Source organism: Lithohypha guttulata (genome assembly GCF_036872675.1).
Source record: "Lithohypha guttulata strain CCFEE 5908 chromosome Unknown scaffold_3, whole genome shotgun sequence".
In the NCBI taxonomy this organism is placed as follows: Eukaryota; Fungi; Ascomycota; class Eurotiomycetes; order Chaetothyriales; family Trichomeriaceae; genus Lithohypha; species Lithohypha guttulata.
In genome coordinates, this window is record NW_027042752.1 from 1 (window position 1) to 18,852 (window position 18,852).

The 18,852-nt window shown below is 49.2% G+C and overlaps 5 protein-coding genes across 5 annotated transcripts; 3 read left to right on the plus strand and 2 right to left on the minus strand.

Moving 5' to 3' along the window:
* Positions 1-1,773: 1,773 nt before the first annotated feature.
* LTR64_003775 (uncharacterized protein) lies at positions 1,774-4,683 on the plus strand (the record flags this gene model as incomplete). Its single annotated transcript, XM_064898125.1, has 2 exons — positions 1,774-2,382; positions 2,437-4,683. 2 exons carry the CDS (start codon positions 1,774-1,776, stop codon positions 4,681-4,683), a joined length of 2,856 nt encoding a protein of 951 aa, XP_064754082.1.
* A 339-nt stretch (positions 4,684-5,022) lies between these two features.
* LTR64_003776 (uncharacterized protein) lies at positions 5,023-6,531 on the minus strand (the record flags this gene model as incomplete). The annotated part of the gene is made up of 1 exon (XM_064898126.1): positions 5,023-6,531. The coding sequence occupies one exon, from the start codon at positions 6,529-6,531 to the stop codon at positions 5,023-5,025; it is 1,509 nt and encodes a 502-aa protein (XP_064754083.1).
* A 796-nt stretch (positions 6,532-7,327) lies between these two features.
* On the minus strand, positions 7,328-9,425 carry LTR64_003777 (uncharacterized protein; the record flags this gene model as incomplete). Its single annotated transcript, XM_064898127.1, has 2 exons — positions 7,328-9,300; positions 9,350-9,425. The coding sequence occupies 2 exons, from the start codon at positions 9,423-9,425 to the stop codon at positions 7,328-7,330; spliced, it is 2,049 nt and encodes a 682-aa protein (XP_064754084.1).
* A 5,400-nt stretch (positions 9,426-14,825) lies between these two features.
* PRP45 (mRNA splicing protein) lies at positions 14,826-16,577 on the plus strand (the record flags this gene model as incomplete). Its single annotated transcript, XM_064898128.1, has 2 exons — positions 14,826-15,678; positions 15,724-16,577. 2 exons carry the CDS (start codon positions 14,826-14,828, stop codon positions 16,575-16,577), a joined length of 1,707 nt encoding a protein of 568 aa, XP_064754085.1.
* Positions 16,578-17,138: 561 nt separating this feature from the next.
* HSP31 (plasma membrane heat shock protein) lies at positions 17,139-18,031 on the plus strand (the record flags this gene model as incomplete). Its single annotated transcript, XM_064898129.1, has 2 exons — positions 17,139-17,146; positions 17,200-18,031. 2 exons carry the CDS (start codon positions 17,139-17,141, stop codon positions 18,029-18,031), a joined length of 840 nt encoding a protein of 279 aa, XP_064754086.1.
* Positions 18,032-18,852: the final 821 nt, after the last annotated feature.

The window sequence follows — 18,852 nt, forward strand, 5'->3', positions numbered from 1 at the left end:
GATAAGTCTCTGCTGGTCAGGAGGAAAGCCTTCCTTGTCCTGGATCTTGCTCTTCACGTTATCGATGGTATCGGACGATTCGACCTCCAAGGTGATGGTCTTGCCAGTCAAGGTTTTGACGAAGATTTGCATACCGCCACGAAGACGGAGTACCAAATGAAGTGTCGACTCCTTCTGAATGTTATAGTCGCTCAAGGTGCGACCATCTTCAAGCTGCTTGCCAGCGAAGATGAGACGTTGCTGGTCAGGTGGGATTCCCTCCTTGTCCTGAATCTTGCTCTTGACATTGTCAATGGTATCGCTGGACTCGACCTCAAGAGTGATGGTCTTTCCAGTAAGGGTCTTGACGAAAATCTGCATGGTGAATAATCTGTGAAGATGATCTGTGTTGTTTGGAGTATTTGAGGTGTAATTGTTCTTCGAATGTGGTTGAAGAAGATGTGTGGAAGGTAAAGAGTTGGAAAGAGGCAAGATAGGTTTAAGTACGACAAGAGTCATAGGCAGGCGGTGCGGGACAGCAAACGGCGGTGGCTGAGAAGGTGCTAGCGCAATCTACTGTGGAACTTTCCAGTCGCCTACCTGTATCACCTTTCTGACTGCAGTGATTTGCTTTGTCACGTTGTTCCTACATCACTTTTGTGAGTCCACGCAAGAAATTTTAGAGGCTTGCGCTTCGTCAAACGCTCTTTAGACACATCTCTTTCTACCAGCGGCATGTCTTTCCGAGCACGAGAGATGTGCTTCGAGTCTATGATGGCCGGGTGGCGATTTCCCCAGCTTTCATGAAGGGCGATGACGACACTGTCATTGGCTGCGGCAAGCGCTTACGTGACAAACTTCAGTCACTATGAATTCTTGTGCTTTTACCACAACTGATTCACTTCCTGGGCTCTGAACTGCTAAAACTCGTATATGTCTCGTATAGTAAGTGAGCAAGCGTGTAGTTGTTCAATCTTGCATAAGGTCTAGTCAATATGCCCTTTTCCACGGCAGGCTCGAGGTATGAAACAGCGATCGAGTCTGATAGCGGGGCAAATTGGGATGTCTTTCGGGTGAAACTTGAAGTGAGTAAGGTGGTGAAGGTTGCCTATGAGTGAAGTCCCATGTACTCTATGCTAAATGCATACGTTCAGCCAAGATTCGCACGTACTAATCACCTGGTTCTGATTCATGCCTTCTGATGCCAGCTATAGTCAGGCATAGCTAGACGAGCTAAATGATCTGGCAACCAAGGCTCATCTCGTGTCTCAAAAGTCCCATCTATCACCATCCTGGCAAGTTTTTTTTACAACCGGTAGGAGCGGCAGCACGTCTCTCAAGGTAGAGCTTGATTGGTCGAGGCACGGCGAGCTAAGACTCGGTCTTGCACTTAGAGTACTAGACTCCAGCACTGGCAGCAGGCATCCATCTATTGATCGCGATTGCCTCAGACGCTGTTTCAACCTCAATGGTGTTCTGCCATACATCTTTGATCGATGAACATTCAGCACACATTGTGGAATCAAAGCTGTTCTATTTTGTGGCTTATCGTTCATGTTCTACCAGAGACCTCGTACTAAGCACTTGAAGGACTAGCTTTGTGTTACCATACTATATGTTATTGCGTTGACTACTACCTCACCTTGAGATTCGCTAGTGAGCAGTTTCTGATATACCGAGCTGAGTACCAAGCATTATAGAGCCACGTCTTGAGGAGGCTTCATCGATCCCTGCTCATGAACACGGCCAATCTTTCACACCAGCAGTCTTGACGCCAACAAAAAACAATTCTAAATGGCACACAACTCACCTGTGCTGAGCAATACCACTAGCCACGACCACGCGTTTCAGGCATGGACTGGCTTGGTCGAAAGTCTACCACATGAAAGTGACACTTGGCCGATATCTCAGAGTTCTAATGACGAGCGACCACGAGATACCGCAACAAACACTCGTGCGATTGACCACGCAGTGCAGGACACCTTTGCACAATTACTATCCCGACTAAGCAACCAGTTGGTCCCTATTGTCGAAGATGCCGCAGACACGTTGATCTATTTGGGCACTCCCCCACAACTACCTGACCAGCTTGACTATGAGCACGAGTACATCGTCCAACAATTTGAGCGTCCATATCTTATGCGAAGCAGCACTCTGAGAGCACTTTCTTCCTCGAAATTCGACAAATTCCTTGGACCAATGTCTGCAAGAACAGAACGCAGACTGAAAAAGCTGGGCGTGCATAAATTTGTCTCCAATCTTGACACTATCAAGTACTATATTGACCTTAGTCCAGCAATAAATGATGATGAAGCCCTGATCCAGATCACAGAGTTGACCGCGCCACAAGGAGCTCTGTCATGGCATCTTCATGCCGCAGACTTCGGTGTTTCAGTGAGCCACGTATGTGGTAGAGACAGGCTGGAAATACCGCCGAAGGCTTCCTTCAACACGCAGATAGCACGAGAGTCTAGACTCGGTTCTGTGGATTTAGAAATGCCAGATCAACTCGAAGGACAATCTGAAGCAGCAGTAAAACTTACCGACATACCTGATGAGAAGCAAAAATCGTTGTACGATTTACCTCTCGAAGAAGAGTATAGTTCTCTTCGCCACCATGTCGCCATTGCTCGACTCCTTCACGCCATTGTCGGAAATGATCCTAGACTGAATTCTGCGCCCAAAGCCTGGACCTTCTGTATGCTCGCAAACTATCTTGGATGCGCTCAATCGCCCCGGGTGAATACTTGGGTGACTTCATGGTTATTGCAAGAAGGCAACATCAATTTTGTTCAAATGAACCCAGACATCGCATACCGCATGGCTATGTCTATGCAATCAGTCTGGCTATTGAGGTGCACTTTTACGATCATGGTAGGTCAACAGGCTGCACTCGAGGGAGCTGTTGACGGTCAAGCTCCGCCTCTTACGAGCAACAGAACAGCCCATCATGTCGCCAGCTGTCTTGACGATGACGAAATCAATAGAATTGATCATGCAGCATCAACTCTGATCCGCCGTGTGAAAAGTGCGCTTCTTAACGTCACTAGTCACCCAGGCGTGTGGCATTTTGAGGGCGTATTTGGTTCGGAGATGGCAAAGCTGAACAATATCGACCTTGTAGACTCAGAAATTCAAGGCGTCCATGAGACAGTCGTACAACATCTCAAGTCTTATTTCCAGCGGATGATGTTGATGACCTTGAGCGATGCCTACGATCTTTCAGGCAAAGGCCCTTCGCCACAAAGATTGTGTGACGTTCCTGAGATTTATGCTCAATCGCCACCTTCTGTCAAGATCTTATGTAGATTCTTCTGGGAGAATCTACGACACGAGGAGTATACTAGGGATTACGTAGATTCGAATAAAAACAGGGAGATATGGGACAGAACACTTCTGCATCTGCAACAGCAAGACTTTGTGCCTGACAACGACATTGCTTATGTCTCAAAGCAGCAATGTCTGGATGTTATCAGAGAGCTCAATAAGCTAGTCCAGCACCTGATACACATGGAAGAGTCGGACGCACACTCGAAGGCTATTCCAGCAGTGACCTCTCGTATTAAGCAAGAACAGCAAACTCAGCGGTATCGCGACTTCATGGCGTTACAGCCGAGTTCACCAGCGAAAAAGCGGAAAACCTCAGAAGATACCCCATCGACTCCAAGTAGTTATAGATTTGACAAAGACGAGCTACTAGCCACCAGGGATGACTCGGAGGAGAAAAAGCATATGGACAGGAGTTGGAATGCTGGTACCTTCGCAGAAGCCCACGCCAACGATGGAAAGTCCATCACTGAAAGGGACCCCTACCGAGCATCCTCTACTGGAGAAGGAACACATTTACAGACCGCCAGACTGTCGGACCAGGAGCACGCGCTGAGTTTGCGATTCAACCAGTCGATACTAGCATCTGCAACTCCTTCACTGCAAGTTTCGTTGCAAGGACTCCCATTTCGGCAAAAGCAACCTCCCAGGTCTCAGCCTGTTATTCCGGACACCCATCAGCTCATTCCAGTGGGTACCATCGAACAACGTCGAGAGATGTCCTCCGACACCATCTCTCATGCATACACTAACGACTCGGCCCTCGATGATGGGGACGCTGAGCCCTCTACCTTCTCAATCTCCTCCAAAAGAGCTCATACCAGTGATGACTTCTCCTCGATCCCCCAAGACAACGATACGCTCGCCGCAACAACCCGCAATGTCATCGACCCAAATAAACCTCTAGGACTAGACCGCTCCTACGATACGCGCCATCGCACGATCGACGGCATGACCCTCCTAGGAAGCATCTCCCGACACATCAAAACCCGACTAGAACCCATGGTAAGCCCTGGCTACGTCACCGACGGCACGTGCGACTTCGACATCCCTGTCAATCGTATCCCTACACTTCTCTGCCTCACCGAAGACGAGTACAAATACCTACCAATGTGGGCTGGTGGTCTCGATGACGGCAGTGGAGGTGTATTTGATGATGGCATGGAAGTTCCTGATGCGCCGGATACCGCAGAAGGTGGCTTTCGAGGTGGTGCTATCGGTATTATTCCTGGTGTTGGGAGTTCGCTGGGAGGAAGTATGGCTGGAAGTGAGTTTGAGGATATCGGTACAGAGGTTGGTATCAGCACGGTAGGGAAAGCTAGTCGGTATGCGACGGATGGAACGGCTACGGAAACTGTGATTAGTTTGGACGACTAAACGAGAGGGATGAGGCGAGACATGGACCAATTGCAATTGTGGCACAGCCTCGTCGAAATTGTTTGTCCCGTTGATTGATGTATTGCCTACAGCAAACGTGGTGAGTCTATATGAGCAGGACCGACATGTTAGGTGTCTTTAAGTGCTTGTGGATGGTGGCGTTAATGGAGAGCACAAACATGTCGAGTTAAGAAGGCGAATGGGCCGTGCCACCAAAAGCGTTGAGAAAGGACAATCTGTTTGATTACAACAACTGAGTCGAAGTATTGTCGAAGTATAACAAATTTCATTTATTCACAAACTGTATTGAACAACACTACTACAACGAGGTCACACACACTAGAAGAAGCAAATAGTTCTGATCTCCACACTCTCACGAGTAGGCGCTCCTTCTCGTGTAGTAGGATCCTCAAAGGCGGAGTGACCTACAAAGCGTGCCCTGCCATCAGTTGCATTATCAAACGTCTTGAGCAGGATGACTTGTTCAGGAGAGATCTTTGGAAAATACCACCACTTATGGTTGTCGGAATGCTTCATGACATAGTTCTCACCGTTGCGATCACGGTAACGTAGGTAGAGCTTAAAGAAATCCTCGGAGGAGGAAGAAGTGACGTCGCACATGGCAAGTGGTCGTTCTTCAACGACGTTTCGCACGGGCTTCCAAACGTTGATGAACGCTACCCTTCGGGAGAGGAGGTCATCTGCGTCGTCAGGTAGGAGCTGGCGGACTCTGACGGGTCCGCTCTCTGCAGTGTAGTCACAGTGCACGAGCATGACAGGAGCTCTTTGGGATGTGTTTGTTTCTTGCGTAAGCTTCTTGTCTACATTCTTCTGTGTCCTAATTGTGTGGTCAAAGACGAGGACTCTTACTGCGCCTAGCTCACGCTTTAGAAACTCGACGACTTCAGGGTAAAACTTGTTCTTGCAAGCGTCTTCGTCTTCCCATTGCTCGAAAGAAGTCTTGAAGTCTTGCACGCTGAAACCGTTCTTGTCAATTGTGAAATCTTTGACCTTTGACCAGCCATCATGAACAGTCACTTCGTGAGGAGAATCGCCTGGCTCATGAATGTCTTTGGCAGTTTCAGTGTCGTAGAAGTAGAGCTCGGTCAGTTTGGGGTGGACGTCTTTGGTGTAATTGAACGTCGCCCTAACTTCGCCCTTATGAACCCCATTAGCTGTGCACCCGTTTGCATTAGAGGCCGTACCTGGAAGCAGAGCTTTTTCAACGGCACCTTGAGTCTTCTGCCAAGCTGGGAGCTGCTCGATACCTTGAGTCATCCATCGCTTCAAGTTTGGATATTTGTCAAGTGGAAATCTCGAGGCCTCGTGAAGATGCATAGGGCTGGCAATAGCAATGTCCGCAATCGTGACATTGTCTCCAGCAATCCACTTGGTCTTTCCAAGTTGCTCGTCCAAGATTGCTGCGAGCTTGTTCCAGTTTGGCGCTTCTTTCTTGATAACCTGCTCGTCTGGCTGAGCGTTAAGAAGTGGCTTCACCACATACTCAACTAGATAGACGTAACAGCTTGGGAACCACGATGAAGTTTCCCAGAGAAGCCATCGATTGACGTTCGCACGCTGCTTTAGATCTGCAGGATATGCAGATTTGGAACTTCCAACATCAGCACCGTACTGTAGGATAGCGTTTGATTCTGTCAAGACCATATCACCATCAACTGCGGCTGGTACTGTTGCAAAAGGGTTGATCTTCGTATACCAGTCTGACTTCTGCTCGCCCTTGAAGTAGTCAACCATTTTGACCTCATGGTCGGTACCCGTGAGGTCAAGGCCAGCAAGGACCTTCCTGCAATTGATTGTGCATGGATCGAGGTACACTTCTAGCACCATGATTGCTAAGGCTGTGTTGTCTGCTACCAAGGTGGGAGATCTGATGTGTCTGGAAAGTACGTGCAGAAGTGTTCGTGCTAAGCTCTCGCTCTCGAACGACTCATGAGGGCACTCATATTGGAATAATCGTGCTGTAAACCCCGCAATCTCAACTACAAATCTGGTCTAGACCATGACATAGATGGGGAAGGGACAAAGTGATCAGCAATATTCTCAGCTTCTGCGGGGGGGTGGAAGTGTCTGCGTCTCGGAGAACTGGGTTTGACGCATGATTTTCGTCCAAAGGGTTTGATCTCTGAACAGATTGCAGCGACTTGTCGCGAAATATCGGAAACCACAGCTAGACCGATTACGGCGAGCTCAGTGGGGAAAGCACGGACAGGATCGTCTTTCTCAGAGAGCCATTGACAATGCTCAACACTGAAGCTAAACACGATGTCTACTAGGCCCTGGGTGGTTGAAGTGTGAAAGGAGAGAAAAGTAGCAGAGCTCAAAGAATCACAACCCGAACGCCAAGGGAAAGCGCCGAGAACGAAGAAGACCCAGTGACGGGTCCTTACTACCAGTTTCGTTTAATTCGCCTCTCTTCTGCACTCAGCATATGAGCACAAGGGCGAAGTAACACTGAGGTGCTAGGCCGTGATTGTACATGTTAATGCATGCAAAATATTCTATGTTGATTGCGTTCAGTATACAAAAGTTTCTCTAGCACGATTGTTAGTACAAAAGAGGATATCTCAACAAACAACACCTTGCTTTTCACAAGCTATATCCTGCCACCCACTTTCTTCACTCCTCAACTCTCTTCGACCCATCTGAGGCCGCCGTCGATTTGTATTCCATCTTTAACCCACGGTAACTCTCGAATTTCAGACAGTGGTGTACGTCGTGTATTCCTCCTCAGGAGGCCTTCCACACACTTTTTGGCTCCTTCCAGCTCTTTGCCCTTTTCTGGATCCCATTCGTTATCCTGGTCTCCGTAACGGACCCAGCCCCATTCACATCGGGCTATACGGTGTGGTGTGCGCGCCTTGAGTACAGCTGGATCACCACGCACTCCAGGTAGAGGGTCGAATGGCAATCGCCCTTCCATCAATGCATACAAGAGCACGCCTAAAGCCCAAGCGTCAGTTTGTCGTCCATCATACGGTTGGCCCATGAGAATTTCAGGAGCCGCATAATCCTCACTACCACATCTTGTCTCTAACAGAGGACTTTCTGGTGGAGGTGGTATAGTTCGTGATAAACCTAGATCTGTCAATGTGACTGTGGCACGATCGAGGCTTTGCCAATCTTCGATGTCGCTGTGGACTTGAACTGGAATATTGAGCAAAACATTTTCGAGTTTGATATCGCGGTGCACGATGAATTTCTGGTGCAAATAACGGACCGCAGAGACTAGCTCGGAAAAGATCCGTCGGATCAAGGATGGGGTCAACACTTCACTTTGGTTACTGGTCAGGTCGAAAAGGTCACCACCAGGACAGTAGTTCATGACCAGCAGAGCTCGGCCATCTGAGGTAGTGCCAAAGGCTTTGAGATGCACAATGGAGGGATGCTGGATTACTTTCATAAGCTCGACCTCCCGTTTCAAAGAGACTTCAATTCGATCGGCGTCCGCACCACCAGCTGGACCTGGCTCAACTACTTTCACCGCAACTAACCTTCGGGATCGTGCTCGGACTCCTGCCATGTTTGTGCTTTCCTGTCGATAATCAACGCTTTCCTTCTTATCGACCACCATTCGCACAGCAAGAAAGACTTTACTGAACGTTCCCTGACCTAGCAGCTTTACTTTTTCGTACGCTCGTGGCAAGCTAGAATGAATGCTCGTAGCGTGATACACCTCTGTTTTAGGTCTTTTGCTGGGTGGTTCATCTGTGTGAGAAATATCGTGTACGCCATCGTTGTTTGAAGAGACCTCATGTTTGGGGACAGTCGAGGTAATGCCTCTCTGATTACCAAGATATTCCTCACGATGCAGATTAGGGGGTTTGTGGTCGAGATCGGGTGGAGGGCCTGTGGTTGAGACAGCATGCTGACGGGGCTTCTGTGGCAGCATAGGTTCAGGTACATATTCGCTGATACTCCTGTTCCGTGTGTGGGAGCCATCTTCGTCTGTGCTGCGCTCACCACTCGATCGAGGGAGCGGAGGTTGTAACCCAAAATATGATTTCTTCCGTGGTGACGAGGGCGATATCGTCGAAGTACTGGATATGTTCATGACCAATGGTTCGGCTCTTGAGGACGTTGAAGAAGCCCTCGAGCGAGTTCGCGCCAGCACCCTCCAGCTTTCGAGGGGCGCCATTATCGGCGAAGGGAGTGGAGTAATGTCTAGCATAGCGGCTATCTGGGGAGAAGAGATAGTTGATCCTGGTGAAAGGGAACCTGCAGTGGAGTGCAACCACGAGCGGATGCTCGGTACGCGACGTGCAAGACTTGCTGTCGAAGCGCTGGACACCAGGCGCAGTTCTTGGTCTTCTGAGCCTACCGAAGACCTCCGGCGCAGATGATGTAGATCAGTTTTTATGTGCAGATCATGCGGCATGTTGCCCGTCTCTATGTTTGTCGTTCCGTCGTAAAGAGTCGGTCGGAGCTCAGCATTTTGTTTGAATACATCACGGTTGAGCTTGTGCGTTTGACTCGTCCTGCGAGCACTGGTAGGCGATACACGGTCATGATTGACAACGGGGAAGCCGTAGCCGATATCTTCGGTGGGTAGTCGAATGCTCGGTGTTTTAGAGGAATTTGGCGGTGATGGCTTATTCTCTGTCAAAGATTAGCACAATACCAGAGTGATAGGCACCGCTTTGCCTACCAGGGTGTGAATGCTGTGTATGATGGGCATTGCTCAGGGCCTGGCCGAGGCTACTAGCAGTATTGTCCATGCCCATTGTGGGCATTTTCGATCGATTTCCAGTCCTCTCGAGCTGAAGATCAACAGCTTGTTGTGTGGTCGCGATGATTTGTGGCGACCTCAATAGCAGCCCCCATCAGCGTCTTGCTTGAGAGCGGAAAAAATATAGAGGGGCTGTTTCAGCGCGTCGTGCTAAAATAGGACCTGCGCAGAGACATAACATGAGTGCATAACCGACTCGAGCTTTAGGTAGCCAGAAATGATCCGGGACCTATTATATTGCTTTACCAGACATACAACCTAACGTCAACTTGGGATGTAGCGGAACAGTGTAGTGGTTCTTGCACAGGCAAGCAAGTCGTAATGGTTGCAGTTAGTTGGACACAGAGGTTTCTACTCAGTTGCACCGTGACACGCTAGTACTAGTAGTAAAGGTAAAGATGGAGCGCCTCGTCCACATACGCTCAAGTGACATGTCGCGTTCGCCTCAAATGACATCCTATGCTTCGATAGTTGTTCAAATACTTTGGGCAAATACCTGTGGACGATGAAACAGATACATCACTACGACTTGTAGGCCTCTGATTTCATTTTAATATGTCACCGCAAAATTTCAAGACGCAATCAACGCGTTGAGCGCCAAGTACGACCTCCTGCTTTCCTGCTCCCTGCTTTTACGCTCAGTAATGGCAGTATTGTTCCTCGACATATATATGTACTTGTGATATCGTCCGACCGTCTCACATTCAGTTCTGTGAAGACAGTTCTCACGACCTTTGGATGCGCCTGTCGACACTGCAAATAGCTCGAGTCCTGTCTCCAAAAGAGCTACAACGTCGTCTTTTTTGACTGGTGTAAGGTAGGTTATGCTCCTCCATCTGATCAGGTCAGTCGTTTCGAACGGGGTGCATAGAGACTCGACACACCTTCAAAGTGCTCTTCAGTAGCACTGGTCACTTCGAAAAGGTTTGTTGTGATCGCAGGAAGCACTCTCCCTGGGTGGGTTCTGCTGTGTGTTAGCCTTTGACATTCTTGTTCTAACCGTGATGTACCCTTTCATATCAATGGCTGTCAACCGAAGCCTATATTTACCAGGCTTGGAAACCGAAAGGTTAGGAAACGAGGCAAACGCGAAACCATCACCATGGTTTTCGACATGCCAATGAACAGAATCTGCTCTTTGGCCTTGAAGGGGATCCTCGTTTGATAATGCTCGAGAATTGCTATCCATTAAGGACGCGAATATCCATACACCATCTAACTCGTGAGCAGTATCAGATTCAGCATGGTGGCCAAAAACTGCAGTAACAGGTACGGTGATCCTCTGACCGACAGTGAGTTTCGAGGGCAATGGGCCTGCCAGTCTCATGCTGACTCCGATAGGATAGGCTCCGTTCTGTATGTTCATCTCTTCAGGTACCTGAGCTTCTGTGTGGGAGTTTTGTTTGACTGCGGCTAGACGAGCGGATCGCCGATGTTGTTGCACTACCTGGTATTAGTAGTGGTTGTTGTCCAATGGTACTCGACCTCACTTGATGGTTTCCCCTCTACCTCCTTCTTTCTACTTGTTGCTCGACCCATCACAAGGAGAACTAATCACGGTAGAATACGCTCCATGTTCTTACAAGGTCTGACAAGCTGTATATAACGCTCTAGTGCCTACGTATAGGCTTCACACCATTTAACCTGCCTTGCTTTAGTCGATACGTGCTTGGCGAGTCAGCACTCCTCCATCTGGTCAATAACTCGCTGCGTATCAAGCACAATCTGTTAGACACTAATACCTTATACACCGGTTTCAGGCTCAGCATGGAGCAGGATTCTTTTCCTTGGCACAGAGCGTCAAGGCGGCGTGTGTACCACTACCACGGTGGCTTTGCAGCCACTAGAAAAACCGACAAGGTTTATAGGAGGATATATCGCTCCAACCCTCCACACCCGCAAGCGTAAACGCATCACACCCTGCTTACGGATACAGCTCTCATTGCAAAGGACATATTATTGACCTAGTAGTAAAGATTGTGCCAATAGATAGACACAGATTTGGGACCTTTGAGAATCCGAATGGACGTAAGGCGATCTCGCCTGCATACTGTCAGATAACCGATCCGCCAGGTCGGATCTATTTGTCAAGCCTCGTCGCGGAAGCATAAAGTCCGAGAATTTCTTCGTTCGTTACTAGTATATGAGCAGAGCTGCCATTCGATGCAGCAAGTACCTTTAAAAGAGGGACGTGATCGTTCCCCGTGGACTACATGATAGCCACCAAGTTCTGTTGGAACCATACAGATTACATTCCGCGAAGATTTTCCAGATCGGGATGATGCGTTACTCCAAATCTGTCTATTTTCACTCCTCGCCTCCACACGACACCTTTTGGGCTCTGGCGATCACCCGCTAAAGCACGTACCTGTCCAAGCTTGTGGGACTCTGGGGGCTCGATCTCGGAACAGCCTATCCTGGAGCACCTTTCAAGACTCCCTCGCAGAATGGGTGAGAACACTTGCGTTACTATACACTGGAAGTTTCTACACGCTGGGAAGAAATACACGATTTACTATCGACACCATGCTAAGATGTATTCGAACCCAGGAGCCCCAGCGGCGCACTCTATCTAAGTGTAATACCTCGATCCCCGAGAACATCCCGAGGCAGGTTTCCATTGAGGTTCAGCATAATCACCGGTCCTATAGCAAGACTATGCGTTCGTCGTCAAAACGGGATTGTGGTCTAGCCCAGCTGACCATCGATTGGTGGGCTGCAAATAGTCGGCATAAGATGAATCATTATGGCTGATAATTAGCTCGTCGCAAACAGCTACAACGCCGGCGCCTCTTAGTGCGTATGAGATAAGAACGTCAATTGGTGGGCTGAGTTCCTGAATTGTGGTCAGAAATCGTCGCCAAAGATACACCCGCCATCTGGCATTACGTTTCCACATACTCATAGTTTAGAGAAGACCTCAGCGCGACATGCTTGATTCTTCTTTACAGTGTGCAGCTCAAGCATGAGTAATCGCGTTGTGGAAAGGTTACGTAGCTGGGAGTCGCATTGGGACGCATGTTCGACTAGGGTGACAGTGCGGTGACACTGACTGATGGGGTGTGGGCTCTGGCTAGCAGCCCGAGTACCTGTCTATCGGGGCAGCCAAGCCAAGCTCTCAGTGATTTCTGAGTATACTGTGCAGTTATTGTATGTCACCTCCTAATGCTATTACTGCTCTACTAATCGCTCTCAGATAAACAGTACCTTCCATCGTACACGTCACAACGCCCGTGTCGCCAACAATTTTGGCCTGAAGCGAGGAAACTCTCCATTCAATCACCATTTCAGTTTCGATGCGGACACCACTAAAATGACTTGTCAGGTTTTCGGGTTTTGCAGAAGCGTGCCATCCCTAGTTGGCAAGTTGTTCCGAGTACGATGCTCAATGCATGTGTTCTTTGGCAGGCACGCTTGAATGTTTCTCCAGCCACGTCGCTTCCACATGACCACCTTGAATGATCTGCTGCATATGCAGGTGCAGGATGCTTGTTAATGAAGCAAATAGTTTGAGGAAGACAGGCTCGATTTCTTGATTGCCTAACACAAACAATCTGCTTCGTCGTTGTGCCTGTGCAAGACATCCGGCACATCAATGTGCATACGCTCTGCGGGCAGTCAGGGCGAAATGCCCAGGTTCGATGATAACATATTGTCGCTTCGTACACAAGAATCGAGCAGAGAGCACAATGCACCGTATGTGACTCTGGCGTCGACTTCTCAGTCACTGTTCTGCACTACTTTTCTGCACAACTGTTCAGAAACCGCTTTGGCGTTGCACTCAGCACAAAGCTGGTCGCGCTTGTAATCTAGCACTGGGATCAGTTGACAGCTTCCTAGGCTCAGCTTGCGGACCCCGTCACTGACATTCGTGAGGATTTTCGCGACACCGATCGACCGTAGATCATGTGGACAGGATCGACCTGCTGTCGTGGCTCTCATGGACGTATCGTAGCACAGTCCGCAAATTCCTCACTTTGATTCGAGTTTCGGCTTCTCGTGGTCAACGTCAAGTACGCCTTGCCGGCAATACCCAACCGCACCCTCCATCCACAATTTCGCATACTGCCGATGAGCCCATGGCATGAACCATTCTCCCTCCATTGGCGCTTGCTCCGTTCTACCCTCTCCTTGATAGAAGACACTCTTCAGGCTAAATTCTGCGAATCCCCGGTCGAAATCAGCCTTGGCACGCATCTCGAACAAACCGTCCCCTGGACGTGCTGTGTCAGGGTTCTTCAATGGTGAGTCACCACAACGGAAGAGGATAGTATTCGGATCGGGTCGCGAGAGCACAGCAAAGTGATCCGTTAGTTCGGTTCCTACAGGATAAGTGCTCTGTCGCAACTGAGGTTTCGTCCATAGCTGGTGAGAAGTCGTTGTCTCGTTCCTGTACTTGAAGGAAAAATACTGTCTTTGTATAGCGAAGCCTAAAGAACACACATGGTCAGACAAGTGTACGTGTGGACATGGAAAGACTGCTCAGGCTGTGGATGTGGAGATAGGTCATGAGCCAGTGCTTCAGTCATCACAAGTTTGATTGCTACCAGCCAGAAGCCATCAAAGCTCTGATCTTGCTCGAGACACCTGATTGACCACATTGCTTTCCTCATCCGAGCAGAGATCCCAGTGCTAGTCTGGCGGTTCGAAACAGATCATAAGTCCATCATCAAAAGAGTGAAGCAGACAAGACTACAACTTACCCCATCCACCCCAAACTCCTTGCGCAAACCTTTCCACCAATTTACTGCCACCCTGTTCAGCATCCTTGGCCAGCTCAGGGTCCAGTTTCGTCAGTGGTATCCTTCTAACACAAACATCGTAAAAAGCTGGGTTCTGGTTGGGATTAAAACGCCTGTAGAATGTCGAATGAAATGTGGAGTCCGTTGCTGGGTCCATAGGCTCGAACTTGCAGTGTTTTGTCCATATAAAGAGACCTGTTGGTACAGCTAGAGGCGTCACGATGGCGAGGGGTTTGATGAAGAGTGAAGCCATCGCGCTGGATGTTGATAGATTGCCACGAGCCTTTTCGGATTTGGTCTTGTCGAGGACTGCTTTAGTAAAGCTGCTGTCGCTATAAAGTCATATACGTGAAACGAGTGACACTCCAAACTTGAATTAGGATGATTTCTGATGCCCCAACAGTGAGAGATGGATCGTGTACGTATGGGTTTCAATATATCAATAGTCTTTCTACGATACTATTTTATCTGGGCCGGTGTTCAGTCACCAAGTCGAAGTAGCCGCTGATGTTCGCTTGTTAAGCGTAGCTAAAAGCCACTGACCTAAGTTCGGACCATCATCGACCCATCAAAAGTCAGAAATTGTGCAACATATTTTCTAAGATTCTTACCTCCAAGTCCACGACTAACGAACACGTTCGCGAATCACGAAAATGGCCACTGGGTTGTTCGCCTCGTTGCCGAAACCAAAGTACACCGGCGAATACGAACAAGTTCCTCTCCATGCTCAACCAAAAGGACCTCGAATTGTGGGCGCTGGAGCCGTTAATGAGTCGCAGATTGTGCTGAAGAGGACAGGACCTCCTGCTTATGGACAACGATCGGGATGGAGACCACGAAGCGCAGAAGACTTTGGAGATGGAGGAGCCTTTCCCGAAATACCTGTTGCCCAATATCCGCTTGATATGGGAAGGAAAGGCAAAGCGTCAGCCTCGAATGCCTTGACACTACAAGTTGACGCAGAAGGGAGGGTAAAATATGATGCGATCGCACGGCAGGGTCACAACGAGGGAAGAATTATACATAGCAATTTCAAAGACTTGATACCATTGCGACAGCAGGCAAATGCTGGGGACCTTAGTCTAGATCGACCATCGCAAGACGAAGTGGTCGAGTCAACGGAGAAAACCAAGGCTGCACTAGAGAAGATCATATCGGGTGCTGTGGCGGCTCAGAAACCTAAGAATGTCAAGGGTCGCAACCAGGAGGAACCTACCTACGTACGATATACACCTGCGAACCAGATGGGAGATACCTCGAAGAAGAACGATCGTATCTTCAAGATAATGCCAAAACAACAAGATCCCATGGAACCCCCGAAATTCAAGCACAAGAAAATTCCTCGAGGGCCTCCTTCACCTCCACCACCCGTCATGCACTCTCCGCCTCGAAAGGCAACTGCGGAGGATCAAGAAGCATGGAAGATACCTCCAGCTATTTCGAATTGGAAGAACCCAAAGGGCTATACCGTACCTTTAGACAAGAGATTAGCTGCTGATGGCCGAGGTATGCAAGATGTAACAATCAATGACAAGTTCGCACAGTTCGCAGAAGCACTATTCACTGCTGATCGACATGCTCGTGAGGAGGTCAACATGAGATCAAGAATGCAACAGAAACTGGCCGAGAAGGAAAAGCTCGCGAAAGAGGAGCATCTAAGAGGCATGGCTAGAAAGGCCAGAGACGAAAGAGCTGCCGCTACAGCTTCAAGCAGCAAGCGTCGCTCAAGGTCACGCTCATTTTCAGGCTCATATTCTTCGCGAAGTGAAAGCGATTATGATTCGGAGGACGAGCGAGCTCATCAGAGAGCCGAGGCTCGAAAAGAAAGACGTGAAGAAGATCAGCGCCAGCTGCGACAGTCGAGGATGGGAACTGAAAAGCGCCTGCAGACCATGGCAAGAGAACAAAACCGAGACATCTCCGAAAAGGTCGCTCTGGGTTTGGCAAAGCCCACGTCTGCCAACGAGACAATGTACGATTCAAGATTGTTCAACCAGACGTCCGGCTTTGCCTCTGGGTTCAACGAAGACCAGGCTTATGATAAACCTCTGTTCGCAGCACAAGATGCTATTCATTCGATATACAGGCCCTCAGCTGGTGCCGCTGAAGAGGACGAAGGAGGCGCAGACGAGGCCATGGAGAAGATACAGAAAAGTAACAGGTTCGAAGCACTAGGCAAAGCCAAGCAAGGCTTCAAGGGCGCTGATTTGGTGGGTGAAAGAGAAGCCGGACCTGTTCAGTTTGAGAAGGACAAGGACGATCCTTTCGGTATTGACAGTTTGATTGGTGAAGCAAAAAATAAACACGGCGAAGAGAAGAAGAAAAATTATGGATTGGAAAGGGCAGAGGACAGGGAGGAAGAGGACAATCGAAGGAAACGACGACGAGTCGATGAGGACGACTAAGCTACACTGTGCGCACATTCTCCAGTGCTCGAGGAGTGCTGCTTGTCCGAGCAACGATAGTGTCCACCGGACTCTTGAGTGTGAGCAAAGACTTTGCTGTCACCACAGCTGAGTACTTTGGCAGTCTCGCACAGGTGGCCCGTAACCGAACCGGGTGGTTCTCGGGAACACAACCTGTCTCGAATTATACCATGTTGACGATCGTCGTCAAGGTCGCGCACATCCCGTGCCTGGACGTCAATTCATCTCACTTCGGCAAAGCTCCCAAAGTTCAACGAGCGATTTCCATTGGCAGCAGCGCAGGATAGAGATGCCACAGTATGAGTGCTGAAGCAGAACAGAGTTTATCGAGCCTGCCCTTTTGATGTCACTCCGCATGACTCCATTTATGCGGGGAACAGTGATGTTTTTCGAGATGTCCTCGCTCTCGGTCCGCCGGGGTCGGGAGATACAAAATGTTGTGGCTCGTAAACAAAGAACAACCTCTTTGGCATAGTCGATATCGCACGTGCACCACAACTCCTGCTCATAGCTAAAGCAGAATACACAACACCATACAACATGCCTATGTCCTCTTCCCACCAGCTCATCCAGTCTTGTTGAGGGGCTAACAAGACTTCAGGTACGACCCGAGACCCCTGCCCAAGCGAGCTTTGATCGCTGTAAGCTCGGCGCATAAGCCACTATACAAGGACGGCAAAGAGACAGGCTTGTTCATTACAGAAGCACTGCACCCCTACAACGTCTTCAAAGAGAACGGTCTCGAAGTAGATTTCGTTTCCGAAACCGGCACCTACCAACCTGACTGGCTGAGCCAACAAGACGAATGGCTCAAGGGCGACGACAAAGCAGCATGGGAGGGTCAGAAGGGTGACTTTCGCAAAAAGCTAGACAGCATGTATAAAGCTGGCGATGTCGATCCTGACCAATATGGGATCTTCTTCGCCTCGGCCGGCCATGCTTCCCTGATTGATTACCCTGAGTCAACGCAGCTTCAACGTCTTGCTGCGAAGGTCTACTGCGACAACGGCATAGTAGCTGCGGTGTGCCACGGCGGCGCTATCTTCCCAAACACTATCAATGCAGTCACTAACGAGTCGATCATCGTTGGCAAAAAGGTCACCGGCTTCACTACGAAGGGCGAGGAGGAAGAAGGTGTACTCGACACGATACGAAGCTGGAATCGACCGACTATTGAGGAGGCTGCGGCAAAGGCGGGTGCAACTTATGTTAGTCCACCGGGACCATGGGATAGCTTTACAATCACAGACGGACGAATTGTGACTGGTGCCAACCCTGCGAGCGCGCATGCTACTGCTGTGGCTACTGTGAAGGCCTTCAACGACTTGCCGAATCACGATCCGGAAATTGCGGATATAGAGAAGAAGAATGAAGGCGATGAGTTCCCGAAGGCTCGCAACGAGAGACATGGGCAGCAACAGCATTCGGTATGAGATGATTATAGACAAGAATATGTTTTCATACAATAGTATTTGAAGCTAAGATTGTGTCAAGTTCGATCTTGCAATTGACGTACTGCTTCCAGGACATGTCCCTCTCCCAAAGTATCTCGTGGATTGTTGTGTTCGAGGCGCCGAATGTCTGATAGTAACGTGGGTCATAGCTGTCGTCCACTAATTATGTCTGGCAGCTCTGACTGATAAACATCATGAATCGACCCATTTCCCAACAATAGGTGCAGAAGATCTCCTCAATTGGAGTCTCTTCAGCGATACAGACAGAAGACTGATTCAATCATGACATACACACCAAACGACCTGGCCTCAAGCTTGCTCCAGTGATTGACATTAGAATAGTAACAAACAGATCGTGTCGCTTGCTTCTTTCAGTAAAGACCTCGTTCTCTATGCTCGGAAAAGTGAGTAGCATTTCTCCTCTTGCCTTGGATCGAATTCAGTCAGGAGGATTATAGAAGCTTCATCCGCCTCTGCTTGACCTCCGGGACGAAGCGAGTGAAGAGCTAGTCGTCGACCGAGGCTGGCTGGGTCTGCTCCTAGCAGATTGAGGCTCGTCGCGATGTGCGATAGGTTGAGTAGGAAATACCCAACGTTTCAGATCGTGGTCATATACCGGTGTAACCTGCCTCATCTTGGCCATGTCTGGTGGCCGCTCAATGGTTATAGTCCTTGACGGCACCTTGACCAATTGTTTACTGAATGACCGAGCGTGTCGAGCGACTGAGAGAAACACAGATAGTGCTGGATTCGACGTGTTGTCGTTCCGCTCGCTGTTTAAAGAGCTGCTGTCTGACTTG